The sequence below is a fragment of the Trematomus bernacchii genome, unplaced genomic scaffold (genome assembly GCF_902827165.1).
Source record: "Trematomus bernacchii unplaced genomic scaffold, fTreBer1.1, whole genome shotgun sequence".
NCBI classification, from domain to species: Eukaryota; Metazoa; Chordata; class Actinopteri; order Perciformes; family Nototheniidae; genus Trematomus; species Trematomus bernacchii.
In genome coordinates this window covers 3200046-3225577 of record NW_022987801.1, presented here as the reverse complement: position 1 = coordinate 3225577, position 25532 = coordinate 3200046, and the positions used below count along the sequence as shown (strand labels likewise).

General features: G+C 43.2%; 1 protein-coding gene across 1 annotated transcript in view; it reads left to right on the top strand.

Moving 5' to 3' along the window:
- Positions 1 to 25532, top strand: part of svep1 (sushi, von Willebrand factor type A, EGF and pentraxin domain containing 1) — a 78301-nt gene that overhangs the window by 5206 nt on the left and 47563 nt on the right. Inside the window, 2 exon segments of the mRNA XM_034150033.1 lie at positions 17569 to 17824; positions 19045 to 19221. Of these exon segments, the coding sequence (XP_034005924.1) occupies positions 17569 to 17824; positions 19045 to 19221 (433 nt within the window).

Here is a 25532-nt window from a genome sequence, read left to right as displayed (position 1 = left end):
AAGTCACTTTTCTAGCTCTCTTATGGTGTGATATTTAGCTTTGTGTCATCCGACCACATGTAAAGGTGAACGAGTTCAAAGCTGTTCTGAATACCCACTCTTCAAGGCGTGGCAGAGCAGCCTCCCTGTCGTAGAAATGATAGAAATGAAACATTCTGACTGTCTTAACCTGAAGGCATTGATCACTTTGTACTCGTGTTTAGGCTTGAAACGTATTAGAATAATGACAAGAGAGCTCGAGAGAGAAGTTCTAATACTGCTTAATATCCCACCTCCGTAAAGACCAATCACTGCACAAAGATTGTTGGTTTTGGAAAGTACCAATGGATGCAGCCTCCTAGATTCCAATTAGAAAGTGGGTCACAGACACTGTCAAGTCATTTGTCGCGATCATACTGAAGGTTGGACCATTTCTTTTAAATCCGCTGCCAATACGGTGGTTTCGATACCCAGCCAACAGTCTCTTTTTACTCCACTGTTCACTATTCTGCATCTGTGCAATTTGAAACCACGTAGATGACGGTAAATGTCACAGACGATGAGTTTTCCAAGAGTGCAGCACTGTCTCATTTCAGTATCTGGGTGTTTCTCAATCGCGAGTAAAGCTGCTTCAGAGCCACTATTTCAAACATACTACGTCATCGAGTGCCGCCGAAGTACTGTTCCAATCTCCAGCATACTTGGAAATCTACCGAGCCCGGCGTACTCCGTTTGGAGAAATATCGAGGCTGCACATGAGTAGACTCCGCGGTCTTAAAATCCCCACAATGCTTTGCGCACGGACCAATTTCCCTAAATCTGTGGCGGAAGATGTAAGGCGGGGCCTCTCATATGACGCACACCTGCACACTTGCTCGCCTGTTCCACTCTTTGTTTTCCGAATGGCAGGAAGTATTCTTGCCTCGCTTCTGAAGCAAGATGCTCGGCAGACATGTGCTACCAAGCAAGCGTACTTGCGATTGAGAAACACCCTCTGTCTCTCTTCAGCCTGACACGATAACCTGGTAACTGATGGCACCGTTCACCACGCCGTACGAAGGAGCTGATTGATTACCTTCTGTAGATGTTTCCCTGAGGAATCCCTGCTGTGCTTTACCTGAGACAGAAGTAGTTCACATCCCCTCCTCCCAGCTTCCTCATACCCCTCTTTTCTTACTGTAATTGCCCTGAAAAAGTCAATCCACTTTCCTGCTCAGTTTGAACTCTCATCTCATTTATTTTCCATGCGTTTGCCTTTTACATGACCAAATATCTTTAAGGGAATAAAGCCCAAAGCCTTTCATTTGATTCTATTGGTTGCTAGTAATCCTGTTGATCCAGGAATTATGGCTTTTTCCATTGTTGCACTTATAATAGCTCGCTTTGGACACGAGTGCGGCTATAAAAATACAAGGAGAGAAAAGACTGTATCTGTAATAGCCAGTTCAAAATCCTTCGCCATCACTTGTTTTTCATCATGAATTTTCTCCGCTGGGTTGCCATGCTTTGCCAGATAAAACCCCCTCCTGCCGGCTTGGCAAAGAGCGCGGAACTGAACTTGGCGACTTTACTGTGTCAGACTCACGGACAGATGGGCAGCGTGTGAAGAGGAGTGGGAGAAAAGATGGAAGAATGACAGGAAAAAGTCGAGAATCGAGGGGGAAAAAGCCCCGGGTCGAGGAATCCACAGGAAGAATGTGTGTGTCTGTTTCTGGAGCTTTTTCCCAGTAATGGTTTTACCTGACAGTTAGTACGAGTCCAGCTCAGAACAGACTTCAGAGTAGTTAAGAGGAGTTAGCCACTTAATAAAAGGAGCTTTTTTCTCCGCCAGTTTGTTTCTGCCACTGAAATCTGAATAAGTTGGACTACAGTAGTATTTTCCTCTGCTTCCTCCGATGAACCCTTATGTGCACAACTAACTAAAACAAACTCCTATCACAGAGTGTGTGGACCAGCTGCTTGTCTTTACATAGTAGTCATCACATTACATTCAGAGAGGTTATAGACTGTAACCTGGAGTGTGTGCATGAGAATGTATGTGCTTGCATTTATGGACATTGTGCTTTTGAGTTTACCTAAGAGATCTTGTTTTCCCTGCATGATCGCTATCCTATAAAAATCCACGAGAATTAATTGAGGCAACAGTTTGAACCCGGCCAAATCTGAAAATGTGCTGAGCTGTTTAGTTTTCATTTTGAGTTCAGTCTGAGTGCCAGCTTCAAAAGCTTGTAAATAGTATTGTATTGTTCAATAGGCCTTGTAGAATGCAAGTCAAGCGTAACGCAACAGCACACTCTCAACTCGTTATTCAAAAATCACATTTTGCTGGATAGTTTAGCAGACATTTGACATATTTTCGTAACCGCCATGTTTTTCCACTTAGAAATCTTGAACCAAAGCCCACATTGGTCCTGAAAAATGTACAAATAGTCCAGGTTGGTATTTCAGAAAAAGTAAAGCACTTGTCAATCACACTTCATACGGCTCAGCTTGAGATGATGCCTTTTCTTATTGAGCTTTGCCAGACCACAGTAAGCGAAACAAATAGTGAGGGGTTTGTGAACCCCACCCCCCCGTCGTCGTCTCATTCCAGCGCCGTTTCTTCCATTTTTCCCATTTTCATGCCTTTCCATCAAGAGCCGCAGACCTCCCCAGCACAGTGTCAGGCGGGGTAACGTCACCTTCCTCCGCTTTGACGCATTACAGCTCCTAAAAGCGGTATTGTTTTTCAAAACATTGTCTATTAGATTAAATGAGGCTTGTGCAAGTTGCTTATATTTGGCCTGTGGGGACGTACTTAACAGATCCTGTACATTCTTGGTCGTCTTAAGTACACATACACACTCTCCGGGCACACACTTAATGTTTAAAAGTCTGAGTTTTGGCCTGAATTTCTGAATAACCAATAATGAGAAGTAGAGTGCAGCAAATTAAGATGGGAAATGGAACACCATCCATCACCTTAATGCTGGAAAATGTTGTCTACGACGGGTGACTTTTTTCTGTTTAAGAAAATATATTTGCTCACTGGAGCTCACGGGGGACATTTTAAACAAGCCAATGAAGCAAAACTCTTAACTATAAGAAAGCGGGACGGGACACCGGAGATATAACTTCTTAGAGAACTACTTTTATACCAAGAGAATCAAGTATTTCCCCTGAAAACTTGTGCCCACTGCAAGAAATGAAAGCAAGGTGCATCTCTTTGATCTGGACTCAGCCATGATAACAAGATAAGAAAAAGTCTCTGTTTCCTGTCTGTGCAACTGCCACTTCCCGCCATCTCAGCCTTAATCATTTCCTCCCCTCAGTCCGTCTGCTCCTTCCCTCTTCGCCTCCTCCTCCTCCTCCTCAGTGTCGAAGGGTCTCTTGTCAGGTTAAAGGAGACGAAGGGATGGAGCAGAGTCACCTTCCAGCCAGAAAAGCTCTGATAAAACAGAGAGGCCAGACAGGAACGTCCACAGACGCCAGACAACACATTTGTAGTTTCTGAGTCTGCAGTGGGACCTGGGTTAGTGCCATTCCAGTTTACAGCACCTCGTATATCTGCGAAATGATTCATCAGGACAGTAAAGTCAGGCTTTGAAATAACACATGTTGCTTTTTTCCCCCGAAACAAGATAAGGGCTGGGAGGAGCAGAATTGGTTTCTCAAGTTTTGTCTTTAAAGATGAAACATGTTACTTTAAGTGGCTGCAAGTTACGTGTCTTGTGTGAAGACATCAGTGGCTTGACTGACCTCCATTTCTCAACATTAAGAAGAGTGCCTGCAACTATATCTAGAAATACATTTGAAGCTTTAAGTGTGTGTGTGTGTGTGTGTGTGTGTGTGTGTGTGTGTGTGTGTGTGTGTGTGTGTGTGTGTGTGTGTGTGTGTGTGTGTGTGTGTGTGTGTGTGTGTGTGTGTGTGTGTGTGTGTGTGTTGTGTGTGTGTGTGTGTGTGTGTGTGTGTGTGTGTGTGTGTGTGTGTGTGTGTGTGTGTGTGTGTGTGTGTGTGTGTGTGTGTGTGTGTGTGTGTGTGTGTGTGTGTGTGTGTGTGTGTGTGTGTGTGTGTGTGTGTGTGTGTGTGTGTGTGTGTGTGTGTCCGTCCATTCTCAGTTTATTATAAATTCAATATCTTTAGGTTAGACAAACCAGCCTGCCCTGTACCTGACACAGTTGATAACTACATGGTGACTGTAGAGGACGACTGAGCCGCCACAGGTTTTCCTCAGGAGTTGCTAGAGAACATAAACAGAACTAAAAAGAGTCAATTATAGACTCACATTTGCAACTCACCGAAAAAAAAGTAATCATAATGTTGCTCCATAACTGCTGGATGGGTGAATTATCCATCTGTTATTGCTGTTTTAACTCTAAATGTTTGCACAAGTAACTCTCCATGATGAAATGCATGCCTTATACAGTGTGTTAGCCGCACTCTGTCTCACTGTCCAATCGTAGAGACAATATTTGCCTTTCTTACTTTACGGTGGCCTGTGCACTCCTGTTCCTCCTCCCGTCACACTGTGCTCACCCCTGCTCTCCTCTCTGAAATGGATACGGAATATTTTCCACACACAGGGGTCTGCTTTCCGACCTCTGGACGTCTAAAAGGACCCCCGAGGCCTCCTCATTCACCGGCGTCTCACAAGAACAGTGCAAGCATTTCGCTGACCTCAGAGAAAAAGCACAAATCCAACTTGACCGTAATTCCAATCAACATTCAACGCATGAATACACCTGTTTTTCATCAGATTATTGAAATGATTAAGCATATTTGCATTTTTTGAAGACATGTTTGACAGATGTGTTTTTTTCCCCCCTGATGGCGTCCAGCAGCTGTCACCATGTATTGATAACTCAGGACCCTTTGAATGCTCTAAAAGTCACATATCTGTGGCTGACAAGTGTTGACAGACAGACAGGTAGTGCAGAGATATGCATGCCGAGAGGTCAACTGAGGTCATCGGTCTTCAGCTCACTAAAGTGCAGAAAGGCCAAGAGGCTGAACATGTCCAAATAGGTGCATCCTGTCAGAAAACTTACAAAAGTATATTTGAAGTTCTGCCAGATGCTTTCATTCACGCTTATTTTCCCAGCCTGACCTCTATTGAAAATGTGCATTGTGTAAAATTGCACCACAGTTTCAATATTTTTGTTCGACCCATAGTTTTCCGAACACTGGAATTTCTCATTTGGAACAACCCCTTTCAATTTGACAGAGAGACTTTTTCGCACTCTCAACCCAAGGTCACTAGTTTCCTCCAACAGGCATCATGCTCCCATCTGTACTCACTGCAGCACTCATGTGTTAGACCAGGCTATATCCATCATCTTTATCTGTCCTCATCTTTAGGTACAAAATCCATACGTTTTTGTTTTTGAAATCTGTTTCATCGGCAAGAAAATCTCCTGGTTGTCAGCCTCATATTCATACGGTATATTTCAGTGTTGAAACAACAGTACAAAAGAAGGCAGCAGAAACAAATGGATAGCGTTTGACTTTGTAGAAAGGGCTATTTGCGTGCATCAACATGTAAGTCATCATCGTATTTTTGGCCAGCTTGCTGTTTCTGCTCTGCTATTCTAGACTTTGCTGAAAGGTTATAAATCGTTGCAGTTATTGGTGATGAAGTAGATTCTGTCGTCTTTTCCACTGCTGTTTGAATCACACTGTCTTTCTGTCACTGTCTCCTCAGCATCAGCTGATTTGTCCATCTGTCTCTCTCTGTTCTTTTTCATTTCTGTTTGTCTCCACTCAATACTGTATGAGATGACTTGAAGTTGTGTCCCATTTGGCCTTGGACTGAATCTGTTGCGGGCAAATGACTGGGCCAAAACCAGCAAATCCAGTTAGAGAAAGAATGAGAGAATAAAAAATGAGGTGATTGAGGCCAGTGGAAACAACAGGGAGTGTGTGTGTGTGTGTGTGTGTGTGGTGTGTGTGTGGTGTTGTGTGTGTGTGTGTGTGTGTGTGTGTGTGTGTGTGTGTGTGTGTGTGTTGTGTGTGTGTGTGTGTGTGTGTGTGTGTGTGTGTGTGTGTGTGTGTGTGTGTGTGTGTGTGTGTGTGTGTGTGTGTGTGTGTGTGTGTGTGTGTGTGTTGTGTGTGTGTGTGTGTGTGTGTGTGTGTGTGTGTGTGTGTGTGTGTGTGTGTGTGTGTGTGTGTGTGTGTGTGTGTGTGGTGTGTGTGTGTGTGTGTGTGTGTGTGTGTGGTGTGTGTGTGTGTGTGTGTGTGTTGTGTGTGTGTGTGTGTGTGTGTGTGTGTGTGTGTGCAATGCGAGTGTGTGTTCAAGCAAGTTCATGTGATTTATGGACAGATCTCTTTTTGTTTCACCGGATAGATTCTGATTCAAAAAGTCGTTGATTTGTCCGAGCATTTTCCAATACCAATTTTGTTTCTCTACCCTCCACAAAAGATACGTATGATCTATCTTGTGTAAGGTGTTGCCTTAAGCTACAGTACAACGATATTTTCTTTAAAAAGTAAGGGAGGATGGAAATGTCAAATGTTTCTCACTAAATTATAATTTTCCTTACGTCTTAGAGGGGGCTTCTCTTTCTCGTTCTCCAATGTTCTCTTAGTATATGAATCAGATACGTCGCCAGAGGGGAAATGACCACACAGCGATTCGTCTTTCAACATGGCCGCTGAATAAATGTGTCTCTTGCTGCTTGTCACAATTACCCACTGCACCTTTTCTCACTTCTTTTAAAGAAATTGGAATGAGCTCAGCAGTGGAGTGGGCAATCCTTACACTTCCCGGCCGTGTAAAACACAGATGTCAGTAAATCCCCTCGACGGCACGAGTGTAATTTCAGACCTTTCCGCACCGGACCCACGCATCCGTCACAGCGTCATTTCTTGCGCGTTACCCTGACAGCTAATTGGTCCCCTGAGATGAGGTTTCAATGTAATGAGTGCAGGGAGGAGGAGTGTAGTCCTGTCTAAAAAAAACAGATCTCCAAAGTGGGGAGACTCGGGAGTTTCTGCTTGACTATAAGGGCGGATTCACCACTTCATCCTAACATAAATCACACACAGACACTTTGACTTTTAATTGGTTTACTGTATTGTCCCGTGAATGTCACTTTCAATCAACACTCAAGCTGCAGTAGCGATCGCTAACTATATCACAATTTGCATAGTGTGTTTAAATAATGAAAATGCTATCTAATTTGCATTTAACTTTGACACATCATCACCAAAACTCCCTTCATGAGCTATATAGTTTGATGCACAAACAAGATATCTCCAGAGTTACAGTCTTTTGTCAGTCAGATGCACACACCTACACACACACACATGCTTCTGAACACACACTGTGCTCACTCTCTGAACCTCACACTCTGTTCTTTCCACTGAGCGTGCATGCACACACACGCACACACCGATACACAGATTCCCGCTTACTTAAAATACTTCTCAGCAATTGATAGGTGCTGCTGACACCAGCCTTATGGAGGTGTGTGTGTGTGTGTGTGTGTGTGTGTGTGTGTGTGTGTGTGTGTGTGTGTGTGTGTGTGTGTGTGTGTGTGTGTGTGTGTGTGTGTGTGTGTGTGTGTGTGTGTGTGTGTGTGTGTGTGTGTGTGTGTGTGTGTGTGTGTGTGTGTGTGTGTGTGTGTGTGTGTGTGTGTGTGTGTGTGTGTGTGTGTGTGTGTGTGTGTGTGTGTGTGTGTGTGTGTGTGTGTGTGTGTGTGTGTGTGTGTGTGTGTGTGTGTGTGTGTGTGTGTGTGTGTGTGTGTGTGATAAATGAAAGGCGAGGGGTGGGGTGTTAAGATGGAGAGGTACAGAGTGAAATCTGCGCTTCAAAAAGAAGCGGTGACGAGGCTTTGAAGAATAACACTCTTTTGGCGGGGTCAAAGGTCAGGGAGGAGGAACTGTCTGTCAGCGGCTTCAGTGGCCGGTATTTAAACGCCGTATTAACGATGAATATCTTTAGAAAGCTGTGGTTTCTTGAGATCACTGGAAAAAGGGGGTTTCCACTCGGCCACCGTGCTGTGGACACCACGGTGCTTTAAAGTAGGCTGTCTGGTATGGCTAAAACTCTCCTGTGTTTTGAATAGAGCCCGAATAATAGTTGTTTTTGTTTTTCCCAATATTGACATGATTTCCCTCATTAGATGGAGTTACCTAGTTGTATTGATGAAGTAGAATTTGTTTCTTTGCATTTTAGTTGTCTCTTGACCATGTTAATTTAAAGTTGAGTTTAAAAGATGCGTTTTTATCAGTAGTTGAAAAATAAATCTCACCACAAAGTCCAATTAGTAGCATCTATAGCTTTTGAACAGGTCAAAGTCTAACTCTCGGCTGATTGAATTTGTTCTGTTGAAGTTGAAGTGCTAATAACAGTTTTATGATATGATCAAAAGCTCAACAGTTACTTCATGTACGTTCCTTGTGGTGAAATGATTCTGATGTTTCCAAGATCAACAATGAACTTTCAATATCAACATGACTATTTAGAAAAATCGGTTTCAAACAACCCTATAAGCTGTATTTCCTGAGCGTTACATTTTCCACTTAAAAAATAAACTTGCCAATGTTCACTCGTGGATAAACTCTCTGCTGACAGTCAAGTGTTTGCTATTTCTGTGCAGCAGCTACAATGAGTCAACATCTGCCATGCTGATGCATCAGCTGGCCCTAATGTTGAATGACGAACATGCCTTTCCTCTCAAATAGTTTATTGGGTTTGATGAGTGCACTTGAACTTTTCTTCTTCCTCCACACCTCAATCGGCTGCTCCGTGCTCACACAACAGAATTAAGACTCAAATCACACAAAAGCTTTAAGCATAAGGATTTACTTTGGCATCTTGAGATTAGGATTGACCAAAAGCGTCATATATTGGCACCTGAAGAAACCAAAAGTATTTCAATGAGACGGTAGCAGCAAACTAAATAACATGTTTTCATGGGCTCAGGCGTGTGGGTCTATTAGTAAAGCACTTGCAATGTTGAGGTTAGACAGTGAAAGTGCCAGATTCCATTTGGTTGTTTGCTTTGGGGGGTGAGTGTGTACGAGTCGGTCTGACTGTCTCTGTTTGTTTGAACGACTATAAGTAGGTAATTGGTTCATGTATGCGAAACCACAAATGTTCCTACGTCCTGCTGTCTTTGTTTTCCCTGCTTTTTATGTAAATTCTTTCCCATTCTCCGGGTCTAATTGTGCAATCTTTTAGTTTCTGCATCTGTTTGTTGTGTTTCCAGCTTCAGTAAGAAACCTCGTTCCAGGTAGTTACCCAAACATAAAGACAAAAATATGCACTCGCCTCAATTTTAATCAGATCCTGTTTGAAAGTCCCTGTGTTGGAAAGCAACCCTTCCCCCAGGACCTGATGCTGATCATCCAACCGAGGAGAACACATACAAATATACAATCGGTTTCAATTCACTAAATGCAGGTGTTTCCCATCAACAGAGTATTTGTATTGGTGTTTTAGTTTTTCTGGAGTGCTTGTAGGTTCCACATTTCTCTTGATTTATGATGAGCTTGTGTAGGAATCCACGGCCGAGTGTAAGCGATCCCAAAATGTGTCGTCCCTCAAACGACCTCCCAGCTCGCGCTCCCATTTGATGCTGTGAGGTCTAATATAACTTATCAGCGAGGGCCAAGCCAATAAATTCAAACCTCTACATTAATATGTAGCACAAACACCGACGTCTCTCCAATTCCCCGCTCTATCAGAGGAAATCTCCGCCTACAGCTGGTGCCAAGACTAATAAACCCCTCAGGAGAAGAACGAGGAGAGAGGGGAACATGAGAGAAATATGCAACTACAGCAACAACCATCAACAAAATAAAGGAAAAGTCTGTCTCCATAGTGTGGTCTGAGACGTGATTGGATACATTTTCATGGATGCTTTAAGCCAGTCTCCAAAAACCATTCCCTGCGTCTAAGCACTTTCAACACGCCAGTCTGGAGTCGAGACAAGGATCGCGCTTCACCACAACGTTGCCTCTGTTTATGTCAGAAATGAAGTCTGTGCCTTAGTGATGACGCTGCGGCCGCCCTCTGCTCGAGAAGTGAGGTAATGAGCTCATGAATCTCACAAATGACATAACTCGTGGGATTTGTTCCGATCTTCAAACGTAACTCTGTTGAAAATGGATTTTTAGGTTCATGTACTGTAGGTCGTTTCTAACATAGCAACGAAAGTGTTTAGAATATCAACATTAAGGATCTGGTTTTGCTTTTTTGATGCTGACCTGTCACCTGCAGATCGATATTCAAGAAAACAGGCAGTCTCTTGATTAAAAACAGCCTCAAAAGACCCTCTCACCAACTACTTGCTAATGATGATAACATCCAAAAACTGCAAGGGGAAATATATCCCACCACCATATCAATTGATGATGCAAAATCATTTAAATATTTTCTCAAAAAACTTTGGCAACAACTTGTAGCTGATTAAATATAAGGTTTCTCTTGCAACAATTACTACTTATGTAAGTTGACAAGTTTATTTGACTTTAATCCATGTTTAAAATATTAGCCAAACACGAAGGCAGCAAGAAAACATATCATGATGACATTTGCCAGTAAACCATACGATACACTGATATATTATACATCCAGTTGGAAAACATTTTAAACGTCAACATATGCACCCCCATAAAAAAACACAGGCTGATAAACTACGCTGATATGAGAGAAATACCATTTAAATATTGAAAATGTCAAACACACTCTCGGAAAATAGAAAACAAAACACAATGAATATAAATAACCCGATGCATGACACGAGGCAGATTGCCAAGCCAGTCCGACCTCGCCGTCGTCCAACTGGCACTCGGACCGAAGCTGCTCTTGTTATTTTTCCTCCCACTCAATCAAACCAACTCTCCTCAGCCAGTTACCCAGAATGCCGTGTCCGATTGGACCACGGTCAGTGCCTTAAGTGTTTCTCTCAACGCTTCGATCCGCCAGAACAGCACCGGGACCAATGGGGGGATAATTGAATGAGTTTCTCATTTGCCAGCCAAGATAGCCTTTCCGCTTGGCATCACATTATGGAATTAGCTTCTCTCTTTCCGGTGTCTCTCCTCTTGTCGTTCCTGGTTGAGTTGTTGAGTTTGATAAATGATGTTGTGACAGAAACCTTGCTTGGCAATTAACTAGCTGTCCGCACTCTCTTCTCCAACACACGCCGTGGCACTTATTCGCCAAACTGTTCCTCAATTTGGGCTTACTTAGAACACAAGATTACACAGGCAGCCTTTAGTGACGACTTTAAAATGGTTACTGAGTGCGAAGTGAGTAAGTGGTAGCCCCATTCGGAGCGTTTTCCTGTAATGGCTCTCCTGTTCTTGGAATAGTTCTCTATCCCTAAAATGTTCCCAACTACACCCCAGATAGGTTAACAATTATCCGAAAACATCTTCTGTGGTTTGGGTAAACTGCACTTTAAGCAAAGTGATTGATGAATGATCCTCTCTTAAAGCATTGTGCTGCTTTTTGTGTCTATTCCTGAACTACAGATCCATCATTTCCCCGGGATGGGACGCCATGTGGGGCTGATTGATGTGCATAGCGAGGCGAAGTCCCGACCATCTACTTCCGACCCATGGGAACTTATTTCGGAAAAATGATGTATTGAAGTCAATGGAGAGAGAAAGATTATCTTTCGATCCCGTTTGAATTGTGCCACGAATTACACATATGATGTTTGTCAATCTTAAAATAATAATTTCCATGTCAAAAAAAGTCAGTTTGTCGTAAAACTGTTGAAATATAAGACTATGAAAAATACGCAACTAGAAAGACTACAAATCCCAGAGTCCCGGTCCCGCATGCTGGCTCTTATGAACCGACTAACTCCCCTTGTGTGTATGTGCAGCTCTCAACATGCCCAGACTTGGAGTGATTTTCACCTCTTTTAATACTTTTCACCTCATTCTGAAAGAAAGAAGTGAAATGTGCCAACGTGACGGCCGTCTTGGTGTGTGGTGCGAGATGGGAGATGTAGTTCATTGAGCGCTTTCACACAAAAAAAGTGTTGCTTCACAGTTTTACGACACATTTTAATTGACTTGCAAAATTATCTTTTAAATTGACAAACATCATATGTGTAATTCGTGGCTCAATTCAAACGGGATCGAAAGATAATCTTTCTCTCGCCATTGACTTCAATACATACTTTTTCCGAAATAAGGTCCCATGGAGCTCCCCCGGAAAGGGAGGGACTTCGCCTCTCTATTGCAGGAGATGTGTTCATTGAGACTAAATATATTATAATACATGCTTCTTGTATAAGATGTCCCAAACGTGTTAAGTTTGTAATCCTCATAACTTGGAGGCAACACTTCAGTATGTTTCCATCTTAGCCCTGCAGTGTGAACAAGCATCCCCTGCGCAGTGTAGTTAACGGAAACACACTGTCTCCTGTCTGGTTTATTACTTCTTTGATCTCTCTTCAGAGTGTCACCCTGACATGGTGACTTGCTTGTGTGCTTGACTCTTTATTTTCCACATCAGGGTTCATCGTTAATGGTGCTAACTGCAGAATAGAAAGATAGCTCACATCTTCTAACGGCACTTACCTTCCTCCATCATATGCTGCAGACATAATCAATGCATTCAATTCATTATAACCGCTCAGGAAAGTGAGTTGCTAGATTTGCTAGACCAACCTGGCACTTGTCCTCCTGGGTTATTGGGCAATCCTTATGGTTGTTGAGCCCTGTATATTGTACTACTGTTTTTGATCCATTAACAGTATATTGTGGCAAACAAAGAATACCACAGATTTGAGACAATTCACCACAGGCAACAACTGTTTATGTTTATCATAAATAGCTTCTTGTAATAGTGCAGATGTGAGCCCATCTTGCATTGATTGCCTTTTTTCAAAACAAAGAACTGCACGTTTGATTTCTCAGCATTTCCTCTGAGGGCGATGCTTTTTGGCGGCCAATCCTAAATCCTGAGCGTTAAATGAAGAGAGAGTTTTGAAACTTGTGTTGGCAGGTTACCTTTTTATTATTTGCCAAAATCAAAAAGATGACCTGACATTTATGAAAGGGATTTTCTGCTGTGTCTGAGGCAACTTTCAAGTCTCCACAAGTACATGAACACACTGATATGAATAGTGTCTGACAGACTGAGAGGTAGCAGATGAGGTTAAAACCTTTAAGAGCTTTACTTTATGATATGTTTCATGTAAGGAATAATATGTAGCAAGCATCCTGGGTGGCCCCTGTGGAGACCTTCCCTCCTCACTGTGTCAGTCTTCCCACTGAGCAAGGGAAAAGTTTGTGAAATACAGTCAGTGAAACAGAGATAATGTGGCATGAAGTGTGGAACCAATGGTAAGAAATACAACATATTAAAGAAAATACTTAATAGGCTCTCATGTCAAAACATTTCCACATTAATTTGCCTTTAAATTGTGAACCAACCGCACTTAAAAGTTAAGATGTTTCTGAACCTTACATATGAAATGTTTTCTATTCCTGTGAAGCACGATAAAAGTAACAAGACAAGACGTTCATGGGACAAAAGTTCAGATCATATCTCCGATTTGAACAGGAAACAAATGATCTTTGCAAGCGACCTAGTTCCTCTCAAATATCCAAAGTATGTGTCCCTCAATGTTGCTCAATAATACCAAAGTGAAGTCCTGTGAGTGCAGTTGTGTATCCGTGTGCACGTTGTTCTGCTGGGCCCCTGCAGAGATGTTGTTGTTATTTTTACCACCCAAGCCAAGAGCAGATAGCCTGTCAAAACAAGCGCTCTCACTTCCGACTGATGGGGGAGAAGGTTTTCTCTCAACGGATGCATTTTTTTGTTATCCGCCTTGGAATGCCTGCGAATTAAGTTTTTAAAACGTGGATCTTAAGGAAGTACAAATAAATCATGGTTGAGAAAAACTGGATACATAAGATACATTGGATACATTGCAAAAAATGCTAATACATATAGCTCATATCATACCATACTGTTCACATACACTTACAACCTCCCAAATAAAACCCCCCTGCAAGGAATCAGCTATTATCAATGTCAAAAAGATTAGGTTATTATTAATACCGATGTGTTGTGTTGTTGAGATGCGTTGCGTAATACTGTATACTTCATGCTGTGCACCTTGGGAAGCTGTACAGAATATAACATAATTCATCTCTTCCCATGTTTTAGATAGTGAACCAACATTTAAAAAAGTGTAGATTTGACTGATATCCTATTTTAAAGTTTCTATGTATTTAACTTTGTACTGCTTTATCCGATGAGGTACCCACTGTTGCAGATGGAGTAAGAAACAAATCATTAACTAGCTTCCCTCGGAGCCAGGTGGGTTCAGCCCCGGATCAAAGTCACAGGAAGGGCTGATGGGAGGCCAGCAGTGCGGTGGAGATGGGTGGCGGTGGGGGGGGGGTTATACTCATTTAGCATTCAGAATAGCTGCCCATGCATATATAAGCCTTTGATTAACAGCTGGGGCACCTTGGCTCCACCGTCAGCCCCTCAAGGTGTGGAAAGGTTTCCGAGGCTCTTCTGCCAAATGCAACGAGGTGCCTCCTTTTGAAGAGCTCATCACACAAGCATCTGTTCGGAGAGCCAGAATATGGATCCAGCTCTTCATCAGTGGACTCATGGATTTATTTATCGGTGGTTCATCAGTGAAGGGTATCGCACATATGGCCACATTTTGATATCCTGTTTCACTTTAATGACTTAGTTCAACTTGGTCTGAGCTCTGAGTTTTGAAAACTACTTATAGAAATGTTTTTCCTTTCCATTTGATTATTCTTAAAGAATGGGGAAAATATTTCCAGCTAGTTGCTCATTTTCAGGGTCATACTTGTATTTAGTTCCTCTACTGTGACGTGTTTCCATTCTTTAATGTTCAGAAAGCTCTTTATTTTTCTCGTACTGCCTGTGCTGCAGCACCTCTTTTCACCCTCTGTCTGAAGCCAGAGCCCAGTCTGCTCTGATTGGTTAGCTGGCTGACTCTGATTTAGGGTTTTCAGACCACTTGCGTGCACAAAAAACTATACAACACACTACAGAAAAAGCACAAGAGGGCCCCTTTTAATTTGTAAATGAAAAGTCAACATGATTAAATAGATGCTTTAAAAGGTTGTGAACTTGATACAAATATGTACAGTAATATTTTATTTTCATCAATTACCAGCGCATGTTGGACTGCCATATTTATTGCTGTGTGTAGCTGACTGTATATGATTCTACTGTATAAAAACACCCTCTCTCCTGCTCTCACCCTCTCTCCTGCTCTCATCCTCTCTCCAGCTCTCACCCTCTCTCCTGCTCTCACCCTCTCTCCTGCTCTCACCCTCTCACCCTCTCTCCTGCTCTCACCCTCTCTCCTGCTCTCACCCTCTCTCCTGCTCTCACCCTCTCTCCTGCTCTCACCCTCTCTCCTGCTCTCACCCTCTCACCCTCTCTCCTGCTCTCACCCTCTCTCCTGCTCTCACCCTCTCTCCTGCTCTCACCCTCTCTCCTGCTCTCACCCTCTCTCCTGCTCTCACTCTCTCTCCTGCTCTCACCCTCTCTCCCGCTCTCTTGCTTCTTGCCAAAGTCCGAGGCGTTTTGGATCGGAGATATAATCGCCGCTCTTACCGCTAATCCTGTTGCTTTGACAGATATCATCGGCTCCAAACCAGACACACTTAAACTGTCCCATTGCTGCCGGCTTGTTATCTCTTCCTTGGACCTGGGCCGCCATTGAAGTGTCTGCCAAGTGTGTAATTGAAGAAATGCATAGGATGTAGAGCGTAGTGAGGCCTCAAGCTGACATACAGCTGTTTGAGGAGTATCGGTGCACACATGTACAACATGAGTTGAATTGCTTAAATAAGTAGGAGACGCAATATTCGTTTCCGATTACTACATTCGACCCATCAGAAATATTTAGGTCTTTTTTTAGCACTGGCTGACTATAGGCTCTCGTCCATTTTCTTATGAAGCGATTTAATTGGCTTAAGGATGACTAACATTTTTGAAATGTATTTGAGATAAGTCACTTTCCTTGCCATTATTTCTTCGGCATGAAGGCGTCTTCTCACACATGTCTGTTAACCTTTGAAGCCAAAATTCCACTTTTTCTTTAATCTCATTTTATCCCCCTGTTATTAAAAAATGCCAGTTTAATTCCTGTGCGGTGATATCAGAGAAAATGTGTTTGTGTTTTCACCTCAGCCTGTGTGCTTGTTTTTAGATGTCAAATATCGATTTTGCTAAATGATTTGCTGCTTTTGTGAACCCTCTGCATTCCTTGACCAATAAGGTGCATGCAGAGAGTGACACTAAGCCCACTTCCCGCACACTGGCTCCTGCGGTCGCCTGTATGTTAATACTCTGACCTAAAGTATGTCGGGGCGAATCGGGAGGTTGTTATTAGTGGGTATGCATGCGTATGCTCCATTTGGTAGCATCTCCGCAGTCGCTAACACCAGCCACTGACTCATGGCTAAGGCAGAAACCACCGTGACCCAAAAGCACTTGAGTAGACGCCTAATAAAAGACGTAACGGCAACTTAAAACACAAATTCAATATTAACACACACGGCTAAAGTGCGAACACATCGATTTCTTCTCTCATGTGATGAAATGTTCACAAATATCACTGACAGCTTGGAGCAGCCGTAGCAAACTTCCCCCTGGGCTTTGAGGATCAGAGAAACCAGGCTCTCCCTCTCCTCTATTCTCTCTATCCTCCTTTTACTCCCTCGCTTCACAGACACTGTAATTACGCCACTCCTGCCTGAGCCGCTTGAACTTCAGCCAATTAGACAATAAAGACCAGAGCTTTCTCTTTCTCCTCTCTCTGTGTCCCTCCCCGGTCACACCCTTGCGTGTCTCCTCTCGCTTTACCTCGCATATTTTACAGCCTGTCATGTGTAGCTAAATGTTACATCCTGTTTGGACTCAGAAGACAGAAAAACATCCACTTTCTCCCGACACACATCCTTTCTCCTCCCATCTACCTGGTTTCATCCACATAGCCTCATTTGAAACACCCTTACAACAAACCTAGGCATTGTCAGCCTCCACAGAAAAGCTAGCAGATGGTCCTGTTGTTTTCTTCTCTTTCACTAAATACATGTTTCTGGCTTTAATGTCCCGCCTAATTGTACGTGGGGGATTGTAAACGCCGGCTAAAGTTAGTTTGGGAACTGAAGCCGGTGTCTGGGGCGGACACGGCTCGGTGTGCCCAGTGTTCTCCGGTGGTTTGAGACCACTGGCAGGCAGCTGCGTACTCTGTAGGAGAGATAATTACAATTGTAGAGCTCCGTCCCTCCTTCTCATCGTGCCCTCTTGCTGATGTCGGGTTTTGAGGAACCCTAGAATTGAGGGCTGTTTTTAGTGGTTGTGTGTGACGTTCTTCTTCGTTATTCAGTTTAGTCATGTCACTAAAGCTGGAGTTAAGTTGGCAGGCAGAGCGACAGGATGTGTGTGATTGGTCAACCTTTGGAGAACACTAACAGCATGGTTACACTAACAAGATGTTGTCCTTCTTGTCAGCTAAATATTGTTTGAGAGTGCAGCGTCTAAAATCCTCTGATGTTTAACCAACATGAAAAGTGGTTTAAGACCGATTCTTTTATATTTCCCATAATGAGTTTGTTTTCTTCCTCTTACAGCAAATCCTCCGTCACTCTCGCGCGAACGCCTCAAAGGTCATTTTCCTCATCACCGATGGATACTCTAACGGCGGGGACCCCCGTCCGGTGGCGGCCGCTCTGAGGGAACGTGGGGTGGAGATCTTCACCCTGGGAATCTGGCAGGGAAACATCCGGGAGCTCCACGACATGGCCTCCCCCCCCAAGGAGCAGCACTGCTACCTGGTGCACAACTTTGAAGAGTTCGAGGCCCTGGCTCGACATGCACTGCATGAAGGTACGACGGACAGATGGGGATTACATAGGCTGATTTGGGGAATTTAAAAAGACATGCATACACATAAATACATAGAAAAGATATGAATAGACATGTGAAATTACCATGAGGTTTTAACAGTGAGTTACTCTTTGTCTCCTCTCAAGCGATATTTCTAATGCAAAGAATTTACCCTGAGATTCAATGTTTACTTGGAGGAAGCAGATAATATTTAAAAATAGAATCTGACAACGTAAATGTCACATGGTCTCTTCTTTAATGTGCCGCCAGCAGCCATTAAGCTTCACTTCCACACAGAGCGAAGCCCCTTTCCCACACTTGACGGGGGATTTCCCACAATTTGGCGAAAAAGTGGGATTCCGTCATGGCTTTAAAAACCTAAAATATCACCATAAACATCACAGCTCTGAGTGTCTAGAAAGCTATAAATCCTGCACAGGCAGCTTCTGAAATCCCAGACAGTAGGTGCAGAAGAAAAGATCAGTGAGACGGCGGGGGGATAAGGGTGTGAGAACAAAAGCCAACACACACACTTCATTATCAGCCTGTCTTGAAGTCTGACCAGCGCCTCACACACACACACACTTTTCAAACGGTGAGCCACATGTCGAGACACTCTTACTGGCCGTGGATCAAGTTGCAGAAATGACGCAAGAGACGTCTCCCCTCTTCCTCCATGGACCTCTCTGTCTTCCTGCTCTCGCAATAAAACGAAAAAAAGGGGGGATAGGTTGAAATGTAGAAATAAAATATAAGTTTCCTCGCAGCCCAGCATCAAAGCTTGATCTGGCCTCAGATTCATTCTTTTTTCTTTGAACGTGTCTTGGCTTGGGTTCTTGTGTGTTTTGGAGGAATTGATATGCTAGGGGAATAAGGTAATGGCTGTTGCTTAAAGTCCGTCTTACACTTAAATGTACTTGTATTTATAGTACATGTCTGTGGCTTAGGTGTTCATGTGCTTTTATTTCTTGAGCAGATTATGTCACAAGTATGTTTCATTTAGTCTTTATAGCATAGTGTACAGAGCCTGCCAATACTTTAATATTACACAGGTTGTAAACCCTTTAAAATTGCTTTCCCTTAATCATGCACCTTGCAAGTACATGTGCCCCGAAACCCCCACTTAAACAACTTAAACTTTAGGTAAATGCTGTGACTGCCAGGTGGTGAAATCTGATCCTTTCTGCAACCTGTGCTTCTTCCCTCTGTTCGTCCCTCAGACCTCCCGACAGGAAGCTACATCCAGGAGGATCTGTCGCGCTGCTCCTCTCTGTGTGACGCCGGCAGGGACTGCTGCGACCTGATGGCCAGCTGTAAGTGCGGCACACACACCGGACAGTACGACTGCATCTGCGAGAAGGGATACTACGGGAAGGGGCTGCAGCACGAGTGCACAGGTAGGACACACGGATGAGTGCCTGATTCTTGCTGCACTTCACCAGCCTTACCTTAATCCCAGGTGTTTCGTTACACCCGTCTTGCTACTGTCACCATCTTAGAATTTCTCAGCCAATGTACCTTTTATTGTTACAGAGCGGGGATGTAATGGTTTGTAATGATCTGGAAGGTCTTATGAGTTTGCCAACGGGGAAGATTTTATCTGTGAAGTTGAACCTAGTTGGAGTTAATTCGTATACTCAAGTAATACATTCCAAAATGCTTGTAACGTGAGCATCGAGTGTGAAAATTAGACACAAGAAACACACCAAAACATGTGGGAGAGATCCTAGCAGCGCTGAGAGAGAACTGGGAAATAACTGTTTTCCAAACCACCAAATATTTCCCTTGCATGTCATCCCTGAAACACCTTGTTTTCTCCGGATGAATGCAGCTCATTAAGTCATGTACCCAGTTAATATGAGAAGGTAGGTGGTTGCATTTCCAATTTAAAAGAATAAGCTGTGTAGCTATCAAAGTAGGGAAAGCAAGAGCTTTTGTGTATTTTGGGGAGAGGCCAAGAATTGCAACAAGCTGATTGATACTGAGCTCACTGAAAAACTGTAACATCAACCCTGTTGCATCATTATTACTTTTCTGTTTTGGTTCATTCTTACCTTCAACAGACTGATTACTTTGCTTTTGCTTGGTTTGCCTTAGATATAGTTATTCAGAGTTCCTTACACGTTGTCTTCGTCTTGTCCTCGTCTCCTTTACCTGTCAGCGTCTCCTCCGGATCTCTCTGTGAGTGAAAGTGAAATAAGCAGCCTGTCCACTTAACGCAGTGTAAGCTGTCCACAGGGCAGATCACTATCAACACACCCTTAATCTACTGCAGAGGTGGAGGACTGAGACAGTGACGTCTTTGTGTCAAACCACATCTCTTATGTCCTTTTCTTTCTTCTTCACATGCTCTCATTATAAAACAGCCTTTTTAATTCTCTATTCCTTACGTCCCTCTTCTGTTTCATCGGTTGGCGTTCAACCTGTTTTTCCTACTTCTGATTATTCGTAATGTTGGGGCTTTCGGACTTCCTTTGTTATTGTTGCACCCTTACGTCATTGAAGATACAAATCTTCAGTAGTAGTTGCACTCGTGTGTTCATGTATAGCCGTAAAAAGTGAATCTTTCAAACGCAGGCACGTCTATGCATTCATTAATGTGGCTTACACACACATATGGAATCATTCCCTGGGTTTGGAAAACTGTACAGATCCATGAACTGTAAATCAAGCTGAAATAATGTGAACCGTACCCATGTAGATTTAAAACGAGAGGCTCTTATTTGTTGAGAAATACATAAACAAGAGTGAACACATGGGGTGTACAGTAGGAGGGCTTTCTTTCACCCTAATCTCTTTTAAAGTCTCCGAATGTTTTATTTAACATTATTTAATGAGCTTCACAATGTTTAAAACCCCACAAACAAATCCATCTATTAAGGACATTGTGTTGAATCTGCACTTAGCATGCCGTCCTCCCAATTTCTTGTAAATCCTCAATAAAGGCAAAAAAGACAGAAAAATCATCTTAAAATTCAGGGTCATTTCTTGTATTCTCCGTCAGTTGATTGTGATGACTCCTGCAATCGGAGATAATACCATTTTAAATGAGATAATCATCTCTTATCAATCCCCAGAAAATGTATTTTCTGTGTGGAAATGGTGAGGCAGTGACCCTTCTTTATGAGGAGAAACCCTTCAATTCATCCTTTACTCCTATTGCAAGGTCCCACCGTGGAGTTGATGGATGAGTTGCATTACATTTGTTTGGCTTGAGTGAGTTGCTTCAAATCATTCCAACACTGCAGACCGTCAAATTAAAAACACTCCCCAGCGGTCCGTGTAATGACACATTCATTTGTCTTCTAAAAGTCGATTCCCTGGTCCGTTAAATGTCCAAGTTAAACAGCGTTCTGTTGCAATCAGATGCAGGTGGTCTCCGTCACTCAAGCGTAAGGGGAAGGGTCGATACATTATTTTTAATCAATATGTAATCACCAAAGTCACAGAGCAACTTAGCAGTCTGTGTGATTGTTGGAGAGAAGAGCGACTCGCAGATGCTCCGGCTAGTGTGTGAGAGTGTGTTTGAGAAGCTGCTGTGTTAAGGTTCAGTCATTTAGACGCCTCACCTCAAGGACTGAGAAGAAACAAGCTTTGCAGAGGAAACAGAAACCTTGATCTAATAAAAGGAAACAATGGGCACTGATCGTGTGTGTGTGTTTGCCCTCTAGGTCTTCCTCTCTGTGCCCACATGCTTTCAATCCACAATCAGATTATGGGAAAAGAGAGGATGAAGCCATTTGAGTGACAGACAAGTTAAAATAATTAAGATTAGAGTTTAAAGAAAAGAAACAGCGACAGATGAAGAGGGCATCGGGGTCATCGTGCCAAAAAGCACGCCTCCCTAATCCTCATCAGATGTTGTCGAGACTGGAGCCCCACTTTGCTTATTAATCTTTTTTAATGGTTTAATTAATAGCAGAGCGCAGACTCAGCAGCTCGAAGGAAGGAAGGACACAGCGAGGCGCTGCGACCGCAACTGAGAAAGGCTTCCTTTCGCCTGTCTCTCGCTCGTATAGGAATGTCTCGTGGGAGTGGAGTTGGCTATTTTGTTGTGGATATATCCTCGTAATATACTGCTGACATTTTACCCACCGTGAGCTGAGCGAATACTTGGCAGGCTGAGCCTTGTTCGTCAGTTCTGGTTTGGTTAAGTGGTGCGAAATAGCCTAACATATGTTTTTGAACACTCCATTTATTGAAGGTTTTACTCTCTAATAACTCACAAGGCTCTTTTGAAGCAGCAGTGGCTCCAACAGCAATTAGATTTGTGGCGAGAGTAACCGAGAAACATACAAGCAAACCCGACAAACTCTCGCTGCTTTCAGAAGAATCCAGCGCCTGTTGCTTTAACCTCAACAGACTTGGCTGAACAGAAAGGTGTTTGGTGAATTATGGGTACTCCGTCTGCGTCAGGGCTCTTGAGTGGCAGACACACACACACTGCCAGAGTGAGACGCTGCATTGAGGCTCGACGGTGGGTGTGTGACTTCAGGTGGTCTCGTTGTCTAGACTTTAAGTTTGGAGACGTTTGTATTCTTGTTGGATTTGTTTCCTTACGTTTAACAGCCTTTGACACATCTGAAGGCAATATAAGCGAACCTTCGGCCTGTCAGAGGATTATTATTATCATTGGCTTCGTTGGAAACACTCTCCAAATCCACCCACAGTGCTCAGCGGTGTTGTTTATGAATCTGTCGACAGCCAAGTGAAACAGCCTCTTCCACAAAACACGATAGGAATCCCAGCAGATAGAAAACTGAGGATGAACCCTGTGTGGTTTACTCTGACAGGACATCTCCGTCTCCAATTCAAATTCCAATCTCAAGCTCTCCATATCTGCATCGCCGAGGATCACCGGAGGAATGGGGGAGAGAGAAGGGGGAACATGCTTTCCTCCTGTCACACATTGTGCCTTATCAGCCTCTTCTGAAGCCTGAGAGACTGACAGCAGGTCTGGACTGTGTCAGCGTGGTGTCAGCAGCACGGGCTTTTGTTCTGCTGCTGAGGATGCCTCTGCTGGGGGGGGCAATGAGAGCAAAGACAGAAGAAAGCATGGCAGAAGAAAAGGGAAAGACGGTATAGATAAAGCCAGGCAGGTGAGGCGACGGGAAAAAGATTTGCAGAACGTTTTGCAGGCTGATTTAGACGTAGGTTGCCGTTTGTGGGTTACAGCAAGAAAGCACTATCTCTCTGATTCTCGCATCGTATATATCCGGTCAAATCTCTGTCCGCATCTTTCAAATACTTTCTCGGTGTTCAAGAATGAACTTTTATGCTCAATCATTGTTTGTTTTCTCTGTGACAGTGAAGGTTAAAGTGTGTGACAGAGTTTCACTAAAATATTCACAATACTTCGTTTTTGTTGATGGATGTCCTTGATAGGGATTCTAGGAAACACTTGAAATGATCAAGATATGAGCTGTTGACTGGAAATGTGAGAGTGGAACAGAACACATCCTCCTTTGAGTTGATACTGGAAGAGTTGCTTCCAGAGAATATATTTAGTGGAGTAAAAGCCTCTTGCTCCTAAGAGACGCGTGTCGGCAGTGAGCTTTAACTCGACCCCGAACACATAATACATCCGTTTTCTGTTTGTCACAGGGCACTGGCTGCAGCGTCTCTGTAAATATTTGCGGTCTCAATGTGAATGACCGGGAGCGGAAAACCTCGCGGTGGATATAAATTAGATGAAGGAATTAAAATGACAGAAAGAGAGGTGGAATTTGTTAAGTGAAAGTGTTGCAATGGGAGGAATGTTGCAATCCTTATTTATTTTTCTTCCACTCGACTCCCCCCCCCCGTACGGAGGTCTCCAGCGTAAATATTTTGTGTCTGCGGTTATCACCATCCCTGCCGCTCTTCTCGCGATGCACTGTCACGCTAACACTTGCTTACGCACAAGTATACACTACTCGGGGATCAACACATGTTTGCGGCATTCTTTGCGTGCAGACACCTCTGACCCATTAAAATGCACCGCATTCAAGGACCTGACACACACCAGATGCCGGGCCAACGCTGCCTGTTCGTATCACCTGAGAGAGAGCAGACACTACACACTGTAGTCAGAAGAGATAACAGGTACATTTACCGACACTAAATTCATCTGTTGCGCAAAACATTGACAACACCAAAAATAAATAAAGTAGCTTTTATATTAAGACTTCTAACCCTTTGTAAACATAGGAGTGGATTAAGAGTCTCAGCATGTACAGTATATTATTTCTCATTTATGTGCCTCTTTTCATTTGCCATATGAATTAACGTTTCATTTATTTGGGCATGAGTAATTGCACCAAGTTCAATCTGTTTTAAATGTTGCTTTGGTTCTTGTTAGGATTATAGTGACCATGCGAAAAACAATTAAATTAAGGTTTTGCTACCAGTGTTGATGTCCAAAAGGGAAAGTCTCTCCCGGCGGTGCTACGGGACGAGAGGCCAAATGAGTCACTGAAAGGGTTTACTGCCTACAGTAGGAAACACGTTTGTCATGGCACGCTGCCAATTCAATGTTGATGTTTTTGGGAAGAAATGTGGCCTGATGATGGCACGAGAGGCGCCTCAGGAGGTCAAACACTTTGAGATAAAACATCTGGGCACTATGAATATTTACAGCGCATTTCATGGACCCTAGCCGGGAGTTTTCAAGATACCTTGTTATTTCCCAGAAGGTCATTAACACCACTGCCAGCAGACTTGACACTGTCCTTCTGTTTGCTCAGTCGTCGTAATTTGCACTTTTTTTAGAAGTAAATATATTTCTACCAGAGCAGTGGATTTGGCCAACTCGTCCGACATGTTACATAAACCTGCGTATAAAGACTTTTTCCTCCAACTGCACACGTCTGAATCCCCACAGCATCAATAACCACAGCAGACTGTCTGCTTCTGTACAGAGAGCCCGAGTCCATCCAAGTCCTTGTTTCTTAATGTTCTTGTGACGAAAATAAACTCTTCAGTTGCTCAACATGACTTTTGGCTCAGTTTTGGTGCAGTTATGAGGCAGGGGGCAAATGCTTCGGATTTCCTGAGGACAAGCAAAGGAGGGTTAAGTACCACAACTCCCCGGACCCCCATTTATTGCCTAAACTGATTGCATGTAAGTTTGTGTTTTTCCTTTGGTGAGCAGGGGGTGGGAGTGAGGGAGGGAGATTCCTCACCCTGGAGCCATGCGTCTTGAGTGGGGAATGGAGAGCTTTCAGTCACTGGGCCAAGATCACACTGGCTCAGTGCCAGACTTAGAGAACGGGGGGAACTACCACCAATAAGCTCAGTGATAATGATTATTTATCTGGAACACAAGTGATTTACAACTCTTAATTTGACACGAGAGATTCTGAAATATTATGTTAGAAGAAGTCAGACACTTAGAACATCAAACTGATTTCAGACGAAGGAAATGGGCTTAAAAAATGTAGGTTTGAACTATAACGTTTATCCTGTTGCTTGTAAAAAAAATGTAGGAGCATCTTAACCTCGTGGCATTGCAATAAAAATTAAATAACAAATAACGCCTCATTCATGACAGCATTCAATGCAATGTTGAATAACATACGTTTTAATTACTGACATTTCCAGTGTGCCTGCTGTGAATTCAACCTCAGATTAAAGTGAGAGATAAAGATGAAAATGATTATCTATCACTTTGATAACAGAGAAATATCCAAAAGTCATGGTAAAAAGCTATGAAAATAAAAGCCCAAGT